At 34.5% G+C, this 14,197-nt stretch overlaps 2 protein-coding genes across 3 annotated transcripts; both read left to right on the plus strand.

The window, feature by feature from the left end:
- Positions 1-583: 583 nt before the first annotated feature.
- On the plus strand, positions 584-7,392 carry LOC111903983 (RNA polymerase II C-terminal domain phosphatase-like 1). Of its 2 annotated transcripts, none has more exons than XM_023899760.3 (17): positions 584-1,494; positions 2,500-2,973; positions 3,063-3,273; positions 3,552-3,709; positions 3,840-3,910; positions 4,063-4,165; positions 4,254-4,337; positions 4,432-5,016; positions 5,107-5,170; positions 5,249-5,379; positions 5,502-5,555; positions 5,661-5,757; positions 5,909-6,141; positions 6,225-6,311; positions 6,395-6,460; positions 6,571-6,647; positions 6,723-7,392. In XM_023899760.3, the coding sequence occupies exons 1-17, from the start codon at positions 1,210-1,212 to the stop codon at positions 6,829-6,831; spliced, it is 2,889 nt and encodes a 962-aa protein (XP_023755528.1). In that variant the 5' UTR covers positions 584-1,209; the 3' UTR covers positions 6,832-7,392. The 2 variants fall into 2 exon arrangements, with proteins under 2 accessions (XP_023755528.1, XP_023755529.1); XM_023899761.3 differs by having other exon boundaries at positions 585-1,494; positions 5,924-6,141.
- A 2,875-nt stretch (positions 7,393-10,267) lies between these two features.
- On the plus strand, positions 10,268-12,660 carry LOC111903984 (clathrin light chain 1). The gene is made up of 3 exons (XM_023899762.2): positions 10,268-10,756; positions 11,763-11,916; positions 12,052-12,660. Exons 1-3 carry the CDS (start codon positions 10,350-10,352, stop codon positions 12,466-12,468), a joined length of 978 nt encoding a protein of 325 aa, XP_023755530.1. The 5' UTR covers positions 10,268-10,349; the 3' UTR covers positions 12,469-12,660.
- Positions 12,661-14,197: the final 1,537 nt, after the last annotated feature.

Here is a 14,197-nt window from a genome sequence, read left to right on the forward strand (position 1 = left end):
CATAAATGAAGATAGTAAGATGAAAAAGGGAAGCAGACAGTCATAAGAAATTGAAACACGAACATGTGATGAAAGCTAGTTGGTAGCCTTTAAACCTAATAAAAGATGGATGAGAAGTGTATGTGACTCTGCGAGAAATGTTTGATTTGCAGGTGAATGTGTGAGGTAGGAGAAGGGCGAAAACATCAAATAGAGAGAAAGAAAGTTAAAGAAGGAGAAAAGGGGGAGGGCCCGAGTAAAGGTATCAGTGCGGTAACATAATTTTATTTATATTTAAACTAAAAAAATATTAATATAAATAAAAAAATAATAAAAAGAAAATAAAAAGATAAAATATTATTTTCAAATAATTCAAAGATTAAAATCATAATTTTTTTTTGATTTTGGATATTCTATGAAAGTTTAAATTTTTTTCGATATTATTTTTTCATATGAATCAAATTTAAATTTTTGTCTATTTATATATATAAAAAAAAATTGGATAACAGCGCAGATATGTTCGTTGGGAGTCATTTATGAGTTTTACCCTTTCGTATTGATTTTTATAAATATTTATTTGAGTGAAGGGAGGTAACCTAAATGAACGGCGCATATTGGAAGTGGCCGTAAATTGGTAACCCTAAACCTACGCCTCTCGATGAAACACCTAATCACACCATATATATGACATCACCCAAACCCAACATATCAAGCGCACGATACACCAAAGCTTTCATAGAGAGAGAAAGTTTTAGAGGTAGACGAACCTTCCCGTTCTCTTCATCGTACATCTAATCTAGGGTTTTGTTCATCGATCATCATCATCATCATCGTCTCCATCTAAAATTCCCCCAAATGGATGTAAAAATCCAAATCTAAAATTCGCCTGACGCACAGATCGGTTCATCACCGCCTCCGTTACAGATCTAAAAAATCTTGCCCTAATTTTTCCTTTTTTTTTCAAACAACGGATCAAGATCAGTTATAATTTGTGTTGTTTTTGTGCATAAATTGAGACGCATAAGATGAATTCAATCAATCGAACGGATAAACTTGATGATTGATTACTGATCTGTATGTATATGACTCTGTACACTGAAAAACAAGAACAAATCGAAGAAGACGAAGGGGAAAAGAGAGAGAGAAATTATCTCTGAGGATTCTGATAATTTTTCTTTTTCCTTTTTCTTTTATTTTATTAAAGAAAATTGATTTTGAAGGAAAAACAGAATGTATAAATCGGTGGTGGCTGTTTATGATGGTGAAAAAGTCATCGGTGATGTTGAGGTTTATTTTAATCCTCATCTGATGAATCTGAATATGAGAGAGAAACTCAAGGACAAAATCAGGATTTCGTACTATTCGACACCGAGTGAGAGGTGCTCGCCACTTGCTGTTCTTCACACAATTACTTCACCAACAACTGGGGTTTGCTTGAAAATGGAGTGCAGCAAAACCATCAACTCGAACTCGCAGCTCAACCTGTTGCACTCTACATGTCTCAGGGAGAACAAGGTATATTTGCCCAACCTCAGAATAAACAGATTAACTAAAAAAAAGAAGATAAACAACAATCTATTGAAATTGTAAAATTGTAATCGGAGTTTAAACTCAAACCCTAATTTGAGCTGCAAACTTTTTATTACGAGGACTTTGTTGGACAAAGATAAGACACTTAAAAGAAAACCTAAAATTGGAACTTTGAACACTTTTTCATTCTACCTTTTAACTTCGGATTGAACCTAATGAACAAATCACAAAGTAAAATTAGGGTGGCTGATTTTCTCTGAATTTTGGACTGTCTTGTGTTGCTAACGAAAGCTACAAATAAAAGCATATTTTTTCCGAGACTAAAATCTGCCCTTCTGGGAATTTATATCCACGAAGAATAAAATGAAGAACCATTTTATAATTCCTTAGCGGACTTACAATTTGCAGTTTTGCCACAAATAATGACCAACGGATGTTACTCTCTTCAGAGAACTCTTGACTGGAAATTGTACTGGAGTACCTAAACTTATAATCTGAATGATTCTTGCTGGAATATTTTGGTGCTGAAGAATAAACCATACCTGTGTAAAACGCTCTTGCCTTTATAACTTAACGTAGTGGACTGGAAACCTGTACACAAATTTTCTTCATACTATACTATCAGTCAAAAGAAACTCTTAAATCAAAAGAAAACATCTGCTTCTCATGTCATAATTCTTCGTTGAAGCTGAACAAAGACATGCTAAAACAAAATAAAGTACAGATTTCTTTGAATAAATGTTTTTCTCATTTAGCCCATTTTGACCGAAGGTCGCGACAATACTACAATAGAGATCTATATTTAAAGCGACGCAGAGCTGTAATGACTTATTGACTTTTTGATAAGACCAGTCATAATTAGCATTTATATAAGTTGACCTTTGCATTTTTGGTCACTTCTGCATATGGGGTTTGATCTTATTTCATGGTAGTCACAGAATTATAACTTGTATTTAGTTTCTTGTTCTAATCGCATACATACTTTTGCAGACTGCTGTTGTCCCACTTGGTGGAGAGGAGCTCCATTTAGTAGCCATGCGTTCTAGAAGAAATGACATGTTTCCATGCTTTTGGGGGTTTAGTGTTGCACCAGGTCTTTATGAGTCATGCCTTGTGATGCTAAATCTTAGATGTCTTGGCATTGTATTTGATCTTGATGAGACACTGATTGTGGCCAATACATTGCGATCATTTGAGGATAGAATTGAAGCCCTACAACGAAAAGTAAGCTGTGAAGCTGATCCGCAACGTGTTGCTGGTATGATTGGAGAGATTAAACGCTATCAAGATGACAGAAACATTTTGAAACAATATGCAGATAGTGATCAAGTTGTTGACAATGGCAAGCTACTTAAGGCACAGTCTGAGGTTGTCCCACCATTGTCAGACAATCATCAACCTCTTGTCAGACCACTTATACGATTACAAGACAAGAACATCATCCTCACCCGTATCAATCCACTGGTATGATGATTCTACTTACTTGACCATTATATTATGCCCCTTCACATTTGTTTATTGAACATCTTACATAAACCTTCATTTTTTTGCAGATTCGTGATACAAGTGTTCTTGTGAGACTGAGACCTGCATGGGAGGATCTTAGAAGCTACTTGATTGCAAGAGGACGAAAACGTTTTGAGGTTTATGTTTGTACAATGGCTGAAAGAGATTATGCTTTGGAAATGTGGAGGCTTCTTGATCCAGATTCAAATCTAATAACCACAAAAGAGTTATTGAACCGCATTGTTTGTGTGAAATCTGGTAAACTAATGTGAAAATTACTCATTTCAGTCATTTACCTTGCACTGTTTGTGTAACCATACAATATTCACTTGTTTACCCTTGCTTGGATATTGTTGTTGTGTCATTATCTTTCTTGTTGCACACTTTATGCTTGTCCACATGAATGGAAAAAGTGTTGGGAAATATGACTGCCTAGCGTGTGTTTCTTCACTTGTATAATTTAGTTGTTACTATTTTTTTTAACTCATAAAGGGTATATGAGTAATTTATGGTCAAACTTGTTTCCAATCTACCAGGGTTGAAGAAATCACTCTTTAATGTTTTCCAAGATGGAAACTGTCATCCCAAGATGTCCTTAGTTATTGATGATCGTTTAAAAGTGTGGGATGAGAAAGATCAACCTCGTGTTCATGTTGTTCCTGCTTTTGCTCCATATTATGCTCCTCAAGCTGAAGTAATAATTACCTTCATCAATCTTTTTGTCTCACTTTTCCTAATGTAAATATAGAATTCATTGTTGTACACTTGTACTACCCCTTTTTGTGCTATAGTACTCATTTATATATATATCCTTGTCCTTTTAGGCAAACAGTCCTGTTCCTATCCTTTGTGTTGCACGAAACGTTGCTTGTAATGTCAGAGGTGGTTTTTTCAAGTAAGAATGTGTCTTCACTTTCTAAAGTTTACATCTTTATCCACATACACGCATTCCCACACAAGTGTGCTTTTTAATTCCATCTATTAGCGTTTTTGCATTATGCTTCAATCTTCATTATAAAATATTAAAATGCTGTATCTATGAAACAGAGACTTTGATGATGGTCTTCTTCAACGAATCAATGAAGTCGCACATGAAGATGAAATTAAAGACATTCTTCCTCCAGATGTGAGCAACTATTTGATTTCTGAGGTTAGTGATATATAAAGTTTCAATTTTTATCCCTTCCCCTTTTTCTTTTTCTTTATATGATGGCTTCTAATTCCATAATGTTTACCAGGATGATGCTTCTGCTTTAAATGGGAGTAAAGAGCCACTTGGTTTTGATGGAATGGCAGATGTTGAAGTAGAAAGAAGGCTAAAGGTAACTAATCCTTTTCAGTTTTCACAACGCTATTCGTTACATGATTACATCATACTCAATTGATTTACATGTTTTGTCTTTTGATGATATTCAGGAAGCTATGGCTTCTTCAACCATCCCTACAGTGATACCTCCCACTCTTGATCCAGTTATTAAGACAACCTTTCAGTACAACACTCCACCTACATCTATACCAATTATCCCACCAGCAATCCCAGGACCAATTGTTCAATATCCCAATAAGTCAACCCCTGTTCTTGAACCATTTACTCAAGTCAATCTTGCAGAAACAAGCTTGCATGGTTCACCTGCAAGGGAAGAAGGTGAGGTGCCTGAATCTGAACTAGATCCTGATACAAGAAGAAGACTTCTCATTTTGCAACATGGTATGGACATGAGAGATCAAACCACGAGTGAACCTCAGTTTCCTGTGAGACCTCCAATGCAAGTTTCAGCTCCTAGGGTTGAGCCGCCACGTGGCGGCTGGTTCCCAATGGGGGAAGAGATGGGTCCCAGACAATTAAACCGGATAGTACCACCTCCTAAAGAATTTCCTTTACATTCCGAGCCTTTACATATTGACAAAAAACACCCTCTTCGTGCACCACCCTTTGTTCATAAGGTGGAAACTCCAATACTGCCTGATAGAGTTCTTGAAAGTCAGAGGCTTCCTAAAGAGGTAATTGAGGTTATATTATGCTATAAAAGAATTGGATATTGTTAATAATGTAACTTTAAGGATGAATATGTATTTTTATTTTTTATGCAGGTGTTTCAAAGGGATGATCGGTTGAGGTTAAGCCATTCATCGTCTGTTTTCCCTCCATTTTCAGGTAAGCTGCTACATTTATTTTGAAATTTAAACCATATTGAATATGAATAAAGAAACATTATGGAATTGTATTTTAAAGGGGAGGAGAGTTCTTTGGGTCACTCATTATCAAGCAACAGAGATATGGAGATTGAAGCTGGAAACAATGAGAATTTTGCTGAATCCCCTGCTGAATATCTGCATTTCATTGCCTACAAATGTGGAACTAAGGTATGATTATGAAACAATAATTCCTTTTCATTTACCAAATGTGTATTGAGGATTTATTATATTAAGTTTTTTTTTTTTGGTTATGTTATGCTAACTCGCTATTTATGTATAAATATATATAGGTGGAGTTCAGGCAGGCTCTGGTTCCTAGTGTTGAACTACAGTTCTCTTTCGAGGTAGTGAAAAGTCCTTTAAACTACACGACACATCACTTATGAGTTATAAGATAATCTGTGTGAATGATATTAAGAGGATTTTGGGTGAAAATTGTGTTTTTACAGGTATGGTTTGCTGGAGAGAAAATTGGTGAAGGAAGTGGGAGAACACGAAGGGAAGCTCAACATCAGGCTGCCGAGGCATCTCTTATGAATTTGGCTGGTAAAAAAATATATTTGATGTTTTTGTCTTTTAAATAATATATAGAAATGAATTCCTTCCAGCCTTCCCTAGCCCTTAGGATTTGATAAGATCCATCAAGGATTCGAATGGAATTGAATTGCAAAATGATAATGATTCTGACCCTTTTTAGGCAATGTTTTTGCAGATAAGTATTTGTCTCGTGCCAAGTCTGGTGGTGGGCATGGAGAGGAGGGAAGGTTTACAAATGATGGAAATTCTTTCGGACATCAGTCTTTGCCTTTGCTGAGGGAGGAGTCTATGTCTATGGCATTTTCAACTGCATCGGGACCCACAAGGTCTTTAGATTCTAAGTTAGAGGGTCCAGGTCCCAAGAAAGGGTCAATTGCAGCACTTAATGAACTAGTAAGATCTTAATCAGTTCCTTTTGGCAATTGGCAAATTATTCTATGTATTATAGCTTACCTTTTCCTTTTCGATTATTTCAGTGTATGATGGAAGGTTTGGGCATGAGTTTCCAACCTCAACCACAAGTTTCAAATAACATGGGCCAGAACAACGAGTTATATGCACAGGTAGGTAGTGTACTTATTCTAATGTTTTCTAGTCATTTTTGAAACTTGACATGTTAATTAGTTTTAGTCAATGTCTCCTTCAGGTTGAAATAGATGGGGAAGTGTGGGGTAAAGGAGTTGGTTTAACATGGGATGAAGCTAAGATGCAGGTAGGTGTAGTATTTATCTCTTCATTCTTTCTATTCACTTGTTTCTTCAATCCCAATTTTTTTAATTCTTCGCTCTCTCTCTCTCTCTCTCTCATGTTATACTTTATCAGGCTGCTGAAACTGCTTTTGTAAATTTGAAAGCAAGGATCGGGCAATACCCTCCTCAAAAACGCCAACCTTCTCCCAGGTAGGCGGTCACTTTAATCTTTCTTTATTAATAATCTGAAATGTTAATTGGCATATCTTGATCTTGATGCTACAGATCATTTCAAGGAATGGGAGCCAAACGATTTAGACCAGAGTACCCAAGAGTTGTACAACGAATGCCATCATCAGCAAGATACCCGAAGAACGCATCATCGGTTCCTTGACAAGAAACAAAATTACTGACATAAACATAACCTAACTATGAAGAACAGAAATGGACGGTTTGTTTGTTTGTCTGTGTGAACAAAGTAAATACACAACACGAGAATGAAAGAAACCATGAAGATGGATTTGACATTTGACAGACACCAAGAGCTTGTTGCCCTACCTACTACTACTACTACTACTACTTGTTTTGATGATGGTGTACAAAGATGGAGAAAAGCAGATTTTGATTTTCATTATATCTGATGACTCATGGTACAAAACCCAAACTGTTGATGGTTTTTTTGCCCCATTCTTTGTTTATTGCCGCCGAGATGGGGGTGCCGCCAATAGCTCCGCCAGCTAGCATTTTTGGGAAACAATATGGTTTTCTTGATTTGGCGTGATCAATGATTGGTGTTTGCAGGACCGTTGCTGCGCCAAAGACGATTTTGCCCCTACTCCTTAACTCTTAAGATGTGATGATGTCTGTAATTTTGTAATTTGTAGTTGTCCAAAGTCTAGGTTCTTTCAATATTTTATTTAATGCATCACGGGCCACGAGTCCTTTTCAACAGCAATGCCATCGTTTCTTTTGCCTTTGCTAAAATCATCAACTTCCATGAATGAGGGAGGGAGGGAGGGAGGGGTTCGGATAGGAACAATTAAAAGGCTTGGAACCAATGTACTAATTTTAGCCCAAAAAAATGGACGGATCTCATACAGTTTTAAAATCCTGTTTCTTGTATTTTTGGTAAATAATGACCAAAATGTCATTTTCATGTTTCAAACAATACGATATTCACATTTTGATTACCATTTAGTACATTTATTCATACATGACGATGACGATTATGAAAAATATTACATTCATAAACACTTATGCAACACAAAAAATTCCATCAAACAATCTATGTATTGTTTGCGTCTTGCCTTAACTACATGTCAGAGACTAATTTGGAATGGATTGCAAACTATTATACATCTTTCATTTTCAACAAATTTCATTCATTGAGCTGCTTATGGACATTTATCCATTTGTTTTCACAAATACCAATCGTCCATTCATAAAGAAACTCAAATCGATTTTTAAATAAGGAATGTATCAACCAATGTCATGTTAGTAATTATTATACCATGTCACCAATAGTTATGCTAAGTCATCCTTTAAAGTTTAACCTACAATAGCTGGTTACTAATGGGTAACATTTGAACAAAATGTATAATTTGTTGGTGTTTTATTACATAAACTTTATTTGGATGATGTTTTTTTGAACAATTTCGAAACATAATTACATCCTGGGTCATTTTTCCAAAAACCTGTGTCGTGGTACGTTCACGACAGTAGGTGGTGCGACAACGACTGAAAGGGGCCTGCTAGGTTTTCCAGATCTTGTGTCGGCTAGAGTTTCAGATCTTGCAACAGAAGGTGCTGATGACAATAGGGGGTGTCGGCGAACAATTGTGGTTCTAGTGCGAGGAGTGGCGACTAGGGTTTAGGATTTCATATCTTGTAGCAGAGGAGGATGAATGCAGTAGGGGTGGCATCGAATAGTTGTGGTTCACGATGATATGATGTACGACAATAACATAGGCCACAACGACGACGATGCTTTGACGGTTCAACAATGAATAAACTTTTTCAAAAAACATTAGTCAAAATATTTAATTTTTAGTTTGATACACCCACCGTCCTAAATTGATAGTCTACTTTTGACTTTTGAAGTTTTTTTCTTCAACTTTGACCTTAAATATTTTTATTTGTGTTATATATTACTTGATAAAACTTATAATAATGAAAAAACATTTAAAATACAATCCATTCATATATTTAGCATCAAATATTATCTTTCAAACACAAAAATATTTAAGGTCAAAGTTGAAAAAAAAAGACTTCAAAAGTCAAAAGTAGACTATCAATTTGGGACGAAGGTAATATAAAATATACATTTACAATTGGTTTTTTATGGTTTTATAAATCTTGTTAGTTTAAAGTTATTTCATAAGTTACAAATCAATTATAGTTTTGTAGAGAGGTTTTCATAAATATATATCAAAATTTTTTTGATTTATATATATATATATATATATATATATATATATATATATATATATATATATATATATATATATATATATATATATATATATAGGGTGAGGTTCAATAGATAACCATAATTAACCAAAGAACCAATCTTTTTTCTCAAATTTTATAACTTATTTTTTATCAAAAAAAAAAAAAAAAACTAAAAATACAAAAATTCATAACTTTTTATCCTTTCTCCAATGATATAAAATTTGACTTTTTTTTACGTAAAATTCACAATGTGAATCTTTGAAAATTCACAACGTGAATCCGGATTCACACATTGAATTCGAAAAATATTTTTCACATTCACAATGTTAAATATGAATTTATATGTTTTTAGATATTTTTTTCGATATAGAATAAGCTCTAGAAATTAAAAAAAAGATTTGATTCCTTGAAGAACCAATAATTATGGTTCTCTATTGAACTTTTATATATATATATATATATATATATATATATATATATATATATATATATATATCCTTTTGAGAATCACCACTATGGTGTGAATGTAAGACACAACAATCTGGAACGGAGGGTGTATCCAACTGAAAATTAAATATTTTGAAGTCATATAGGGACCAAACATACAACAAAAACAAAAAGTAGGTATCATCAAAGTTAAAAAATAAGTTAGGGACCAAACGCACAAATTACCCAAACCGTAAGGACCATTCATGTAATTTACTCTTATATTTTCGGTTTGTTCAGGGTAACTATTATTTATTTATTTATTTTTGTAAACATTTAGGTAACAAACTGTTTAGAGTGTTTACATATGAACATTATGACCAGATGTAACCTGCTACAACCGATTATAATGGTCATATGTGAACACTTAAAAAAAATTCGTTTTTTAACGACTTGATTTGATCTAAAATGACATTTGAGAAACTATTGCATCATATATATATATATCATATATAGTAATAATCGTTCATATCAATTGAATCATAAGACAATCAATATGTTTTATTTGAATAACTAAAGTGAAACACGTTTTGTTATACTTTGTTAACAAGTTGATTCGATCTAAAATGACAATTTAGAAATTATTGCACCATACATATTAATAATTATTCATATTATCGAACTACAAAACGATACATATAATGATCATTCATATTAACTAAACCGAAAACGAATTATAAGATACCTTTTTATTATTGATTTTCATAATTTAATTTAAATGCGAGTAGAATATTGATCTTTAACATAATAGTCTTAATTGTGAATTTTACACGATGCTCATATTCTTTATAAAATAAGAAATTTTAGTAATAATATAGAATTTTGATAAGCTGTTAACACTAAAAAGAAAGGGCTAGAAAGGAGAAAAAGGGGATATAAAAAGGCAGCCATGAAAACAGGCTAAGAAGCCAGAGATATACCGAGATAGAAAGGAGCAAATCTAGAGAGAGAAAGAAGGAGCAAATCTAGAGAGAGATGTCGTCGTTTGATACGTTCAGCGTCGACGGCGAAGAATCGACAACGATTCCATCTTCCGGTCAATTTGATGAAGGTTACTTTGACAACAACGATTCATACTCCAACTTTTCCACCGCCGATACTCCGGCGTATCAATTCCCTGCTGACGGTGAGCATGTCTCTCACCAATCTGTAGACAGTGCAGATCCGTTTGGATTCGGTTCGAATCCAGATGCGGATCAGTACTCCCAGCCGCCTCAGACCTCTTCACCGTTTGATTCTTCCTCGATCCCGATTTCGAATGGTGTAAGTCAGGATTACGATGTTGGAGAGGATGCTGATGGACTTTTTAGTTCTGATGGACCAGTGCTCCCGCCTCCGAGTGAGATGCGGGAGGAGGGGTTTGCTCTTCGCGAATGGAGGAGGTGAGGTTTTAATTCTCTGGATCTGGAGCACTTTCATATTGATTATATTACATTTCGTTTCCGATTTATCATAGATCTTAGAGTATTCACTTGATCAGCTATAATTACACTAGATCTAATCATAATTACGTTGCTAAACCTGCTTGATCGAGATTTAGTACTCACGTTACCATTCTAATCTCCTGAAAACCATCGAGATTTGATGGCCTTGAGGCTGCTAATATGTTATATGATTCTCTTGTATCATATTGAAGTGTTTTCATCGGTGTTTTATCTAGCTTGACAAATGAATCATATCAAAAACTAAGATTCCTTGCAAGCATGTGAGACATACCACCTAGGTCCAGGATGAATTCTATGTTCCTTGTTATAAGAACACTAACATTCACCATTTAATTTAAATTATCTTAAGAATATGTGTAGCTGGTCTTGATATCAATTTTTGAGCAGCGCATAGATCTGCAGATGACTAAAACGACAATTTTTTGCAAATTAAAGACTAAAATTTTATCTATTGAGTTTATTTCTTGCTCAAGTTTACCTAAATGTATATATCAGGTAATTAGAGGCTAGTATATTGTTGGGATCTTTTAAATGGAGTTATAGTACTTGCTAGTTGCTGCTTGCACTATCTAAATGTGTATGTATATCATGCAATTGATGTGAGATCTATATTGATCAAATTTAGACTTGAGTGACATGTGCAGTAGTCACTGTAAATGTGTAGCTTGTAGGATGCTTTTGTAAGTTACATTTGAAACACACAAAATTGAGAAATTGAAATTCTACCAGAACCTAGGTTATAGTAGTTTCAGCACCAAGTCAGCGTATGCAATATAAGAATGAAAGATTGACATTTTGCCATGAATGGGTAAACACATTAGTATTCCACAGATCTCTTGAGCATCATGCCAGATTTATATAAAAGTTAAATTGATGATACTAATTCAGGCCATGGAATTCAGTCCTTTCATATGTTTAAGCATACATGGCTTTCAATGTGCAGGCTGAATGCAATTCGATTGGAGGAGAAGGAGAATCAAGAGAAGGAATTACGCGCCCAGATCATCCAAGAAGGTGAAGATTATATAAAAGCTTTCCATGAAAAGAGACTACGCAACATTGAGACAAACAAACTCACCAATAGAGAAGGCGAGAAGGTAATTTTCCTCTAAACCACCATTCATATCATATCATCATAAAATTCATTCTTTAATGTTATGAAATTATTATGTTATTGAAGTTGGTATGTTATGAATTTATTACAAGAAGAAAGTTTTGGAATTGTAATGTAGATGTATGTGGCGAAGCAAGAGACATTCCACAAAGAAGCTGATAAACAATACTGGAAAGCAATAGCAGAGCTGATCCCACGTGAAGTTCCCAACATTGAAAAGAGAGGCAAAAAGGACAAGGACAAGAAACCATCAATCACAATTGTCCAAGGACCCAAACCTGGAAAACCCACTGATCTTTCAAGGTTGCGTCACATCCTTGTCAAACTCAAACACACACCACCCGCCCATATGGTCCCACCACCACCACCACCACCTGCCGCCACCAAAGACGGAAAGGAAGGAGCCAAAGATGAGAAAACGGTTGCTGCTGCTGCTAAAGACGGAAAGGATGCGGCGGCAGCTACTGAAACAGTGGCGGCGGTTTCAAATGGTACTACTGAAGCTCCTCCGGCTGCTGCACCGGTGGTTGCTTAAATCATTTCTTTTCTGATATAAAAAGATTACAGGTTAGTTTTTGGACCATTCTGTCTATGATATGAACTCGTATAATTTGGTGCTTCTGTGTTATGATTAGTCTGTTATGTTTCTGTGTTTCCCGGAGAACTGTTACTGTTACTACTTGTTTAAAGTTTGTTATTACTGTGGTGTAAGAGCTTTTTCTTTTTCTTTTGCTTTTGCTTATATGATGTTAATGGTTTTGACTTTTGAGATATTATTTGATTTTTTTTTTCTTTTTTCTTTTTTGCTATGTGTGAATGTGATGCAAAAGGTGATATTTGCAATTTTGAATCCTGATAGTTGAACTTCACAGTATTTCGTTTTTTGGTTTCTGACTTACATGATTACCTTGGCGTTCAAAATTCGGATTTAGAACTTGGTCAAAAAATATTGTCCTTGAATGTAATTTGAAATCACTTAAAGTTTTTGTAATGAACATGGATTTGGGTTTTATACTCTACCAAAAGTTCTAAACAGACATGTATTGATTGCAAAATTGGAGGTGAGTATTAGAGGTGCACATCTCAAGCCAGTTTTTTCATTTTTGAGAACCAATGGAAAAAAACTTGACCGATTAAGTTAAAACCAACTGCTGGTTTGGAATAGGTTTTATTGTATAACTAAAACCGGTTTTTTTTCATGGTTTTTCTTCTATAACCAAACCGAACTGTTTTTTTTTTTTTTTTATGTAATTTCACTTCCAAAAAACTTCAACTGATTATAACCTAAATTGGTCTAGAGAAAAACTGGTTTCTAAAAAACCAAAACCCGTTTGAAAGCAGTATCTGTGAGCCTCTAGTTAGTACTGAACTGGCGAACAAAACCGAGTTTTTTAAGGGTCCAAAACCAGTTTTGGGCCGAACCAAAATACATCAATGGGCCCAAGAGCAACCGATCTTGGGTTTCCTCCTGCTGTCGTCCCATAACTCCAAACGGATTTATCTCATTAAGTGAGTGTTTGATTTAGCTTTTTACAGCCAAAAGTCTTTTTTGGAAAAGAAAAAAAAGCAAAAGATGTTTGGCAAACTAGTTTTAAAAGTCACTTTTAAAGTTTTTTACACAAGAAAAAAGAACTTTTTAGAAAAGTCAGAAAATCCTGACTTTTTGTAACTTTTCTAAAAAGGATTTTTGGGGTTTGAAAAGCTAAGCCAAACACCCCCTAAGTGTGTAAATGTGTGATCTGTTGACAGGCATATTTGGGTTGGATACAAACTGGTAAATCGGATAATCCAAATGCTCTACCTTTTATTTTGAAAAATAAAGTTAACTTCAATCAAATCGATATTTATATTATAAATTTTGGTATTTACCAGATCTATTTACCGATCCGCTAGATGATTCCCTTGTGAAAACATCATTTATTTTAAGAAATCATGAAAACTGTTGCGATCGGTTCAAGCACCGGTTCCAACATTCCGTCAACTTGTTAGTTCCATTTTCAGGACAATTTCTGTAATTTTTGCACTGGTACTTGTTGATGTTCACTCCATTTGTCAAATAAAAACAATGAAGTTAATGTGATAGAACATAAATATTTATGTTGAACAATATTTATGAAATATTGTTACTTGACAATTGAGACGAAAATACAAATAAAAGAACCAAGAACACGAAATCACAAAATTGAAAATCCAAGAACGGAAAATTTATGGAAAATACAAGATTAGTGAATTTTTTTAGTTGTCTTGAGAGTAAACCAGCCCAT

This window comes from Lactuca sativa, chromosome 7 (assembly GCF_002870075.4).
Source record: "Lactuca sativa cultivar Salinas chromosome 7, Lsat_Salinas_v11, whole genome shotgun sequence".
NCBI lineage: Eukaryota > Viridiplantae > Streptophyta > Magnoliopsida > Asterales > Asteraceae > Lactuca > Lactuca sativa.

Coding starts and splice junctions, on each gene's coding strand:
- LOC111903983 (XM_023899760.3), top strand. CDS start 1,210: ATGTATAAATCGGTGGTGGCTGTTTATGATGGTGAAAAAGTCATCGGT. Junction 3,710..3,839: donor ATTATGCTCCTCAAGCTGAA/GTAATAATTACC, acceptor TTGTCCTTTTAG/GCAAACAGTCCTGTTCCTAT. Junction 5,380..5,501: donor CCTACAAATGTGGAACTAAG/GTATGATTATGA, acceptor AAATATATATAG/GTGGAGTTCAGGCAGGCTCT.
- LOC111903984 (XM_023899762.2), top strand. CDS start 10,350: ATGTCGTCGTTTGATACGTTCAGCGTCGACGGCGAAGAATCGACAACG. Junction 10,757..11,762: donor GCTCTTCGCGAATGGAGGAG/GTGAGGTTTTAA, acceptor TTCAATGTGCAG/GCTGAATGCAATTCGATTGG. Junction 11,917..12,051: donor CCAATAGAGAAGGCGAGAAG/GTAATTTTCCTC, acceptor ATTGTAATGTAG/ATGTATGTGGCGAAGCAAGA.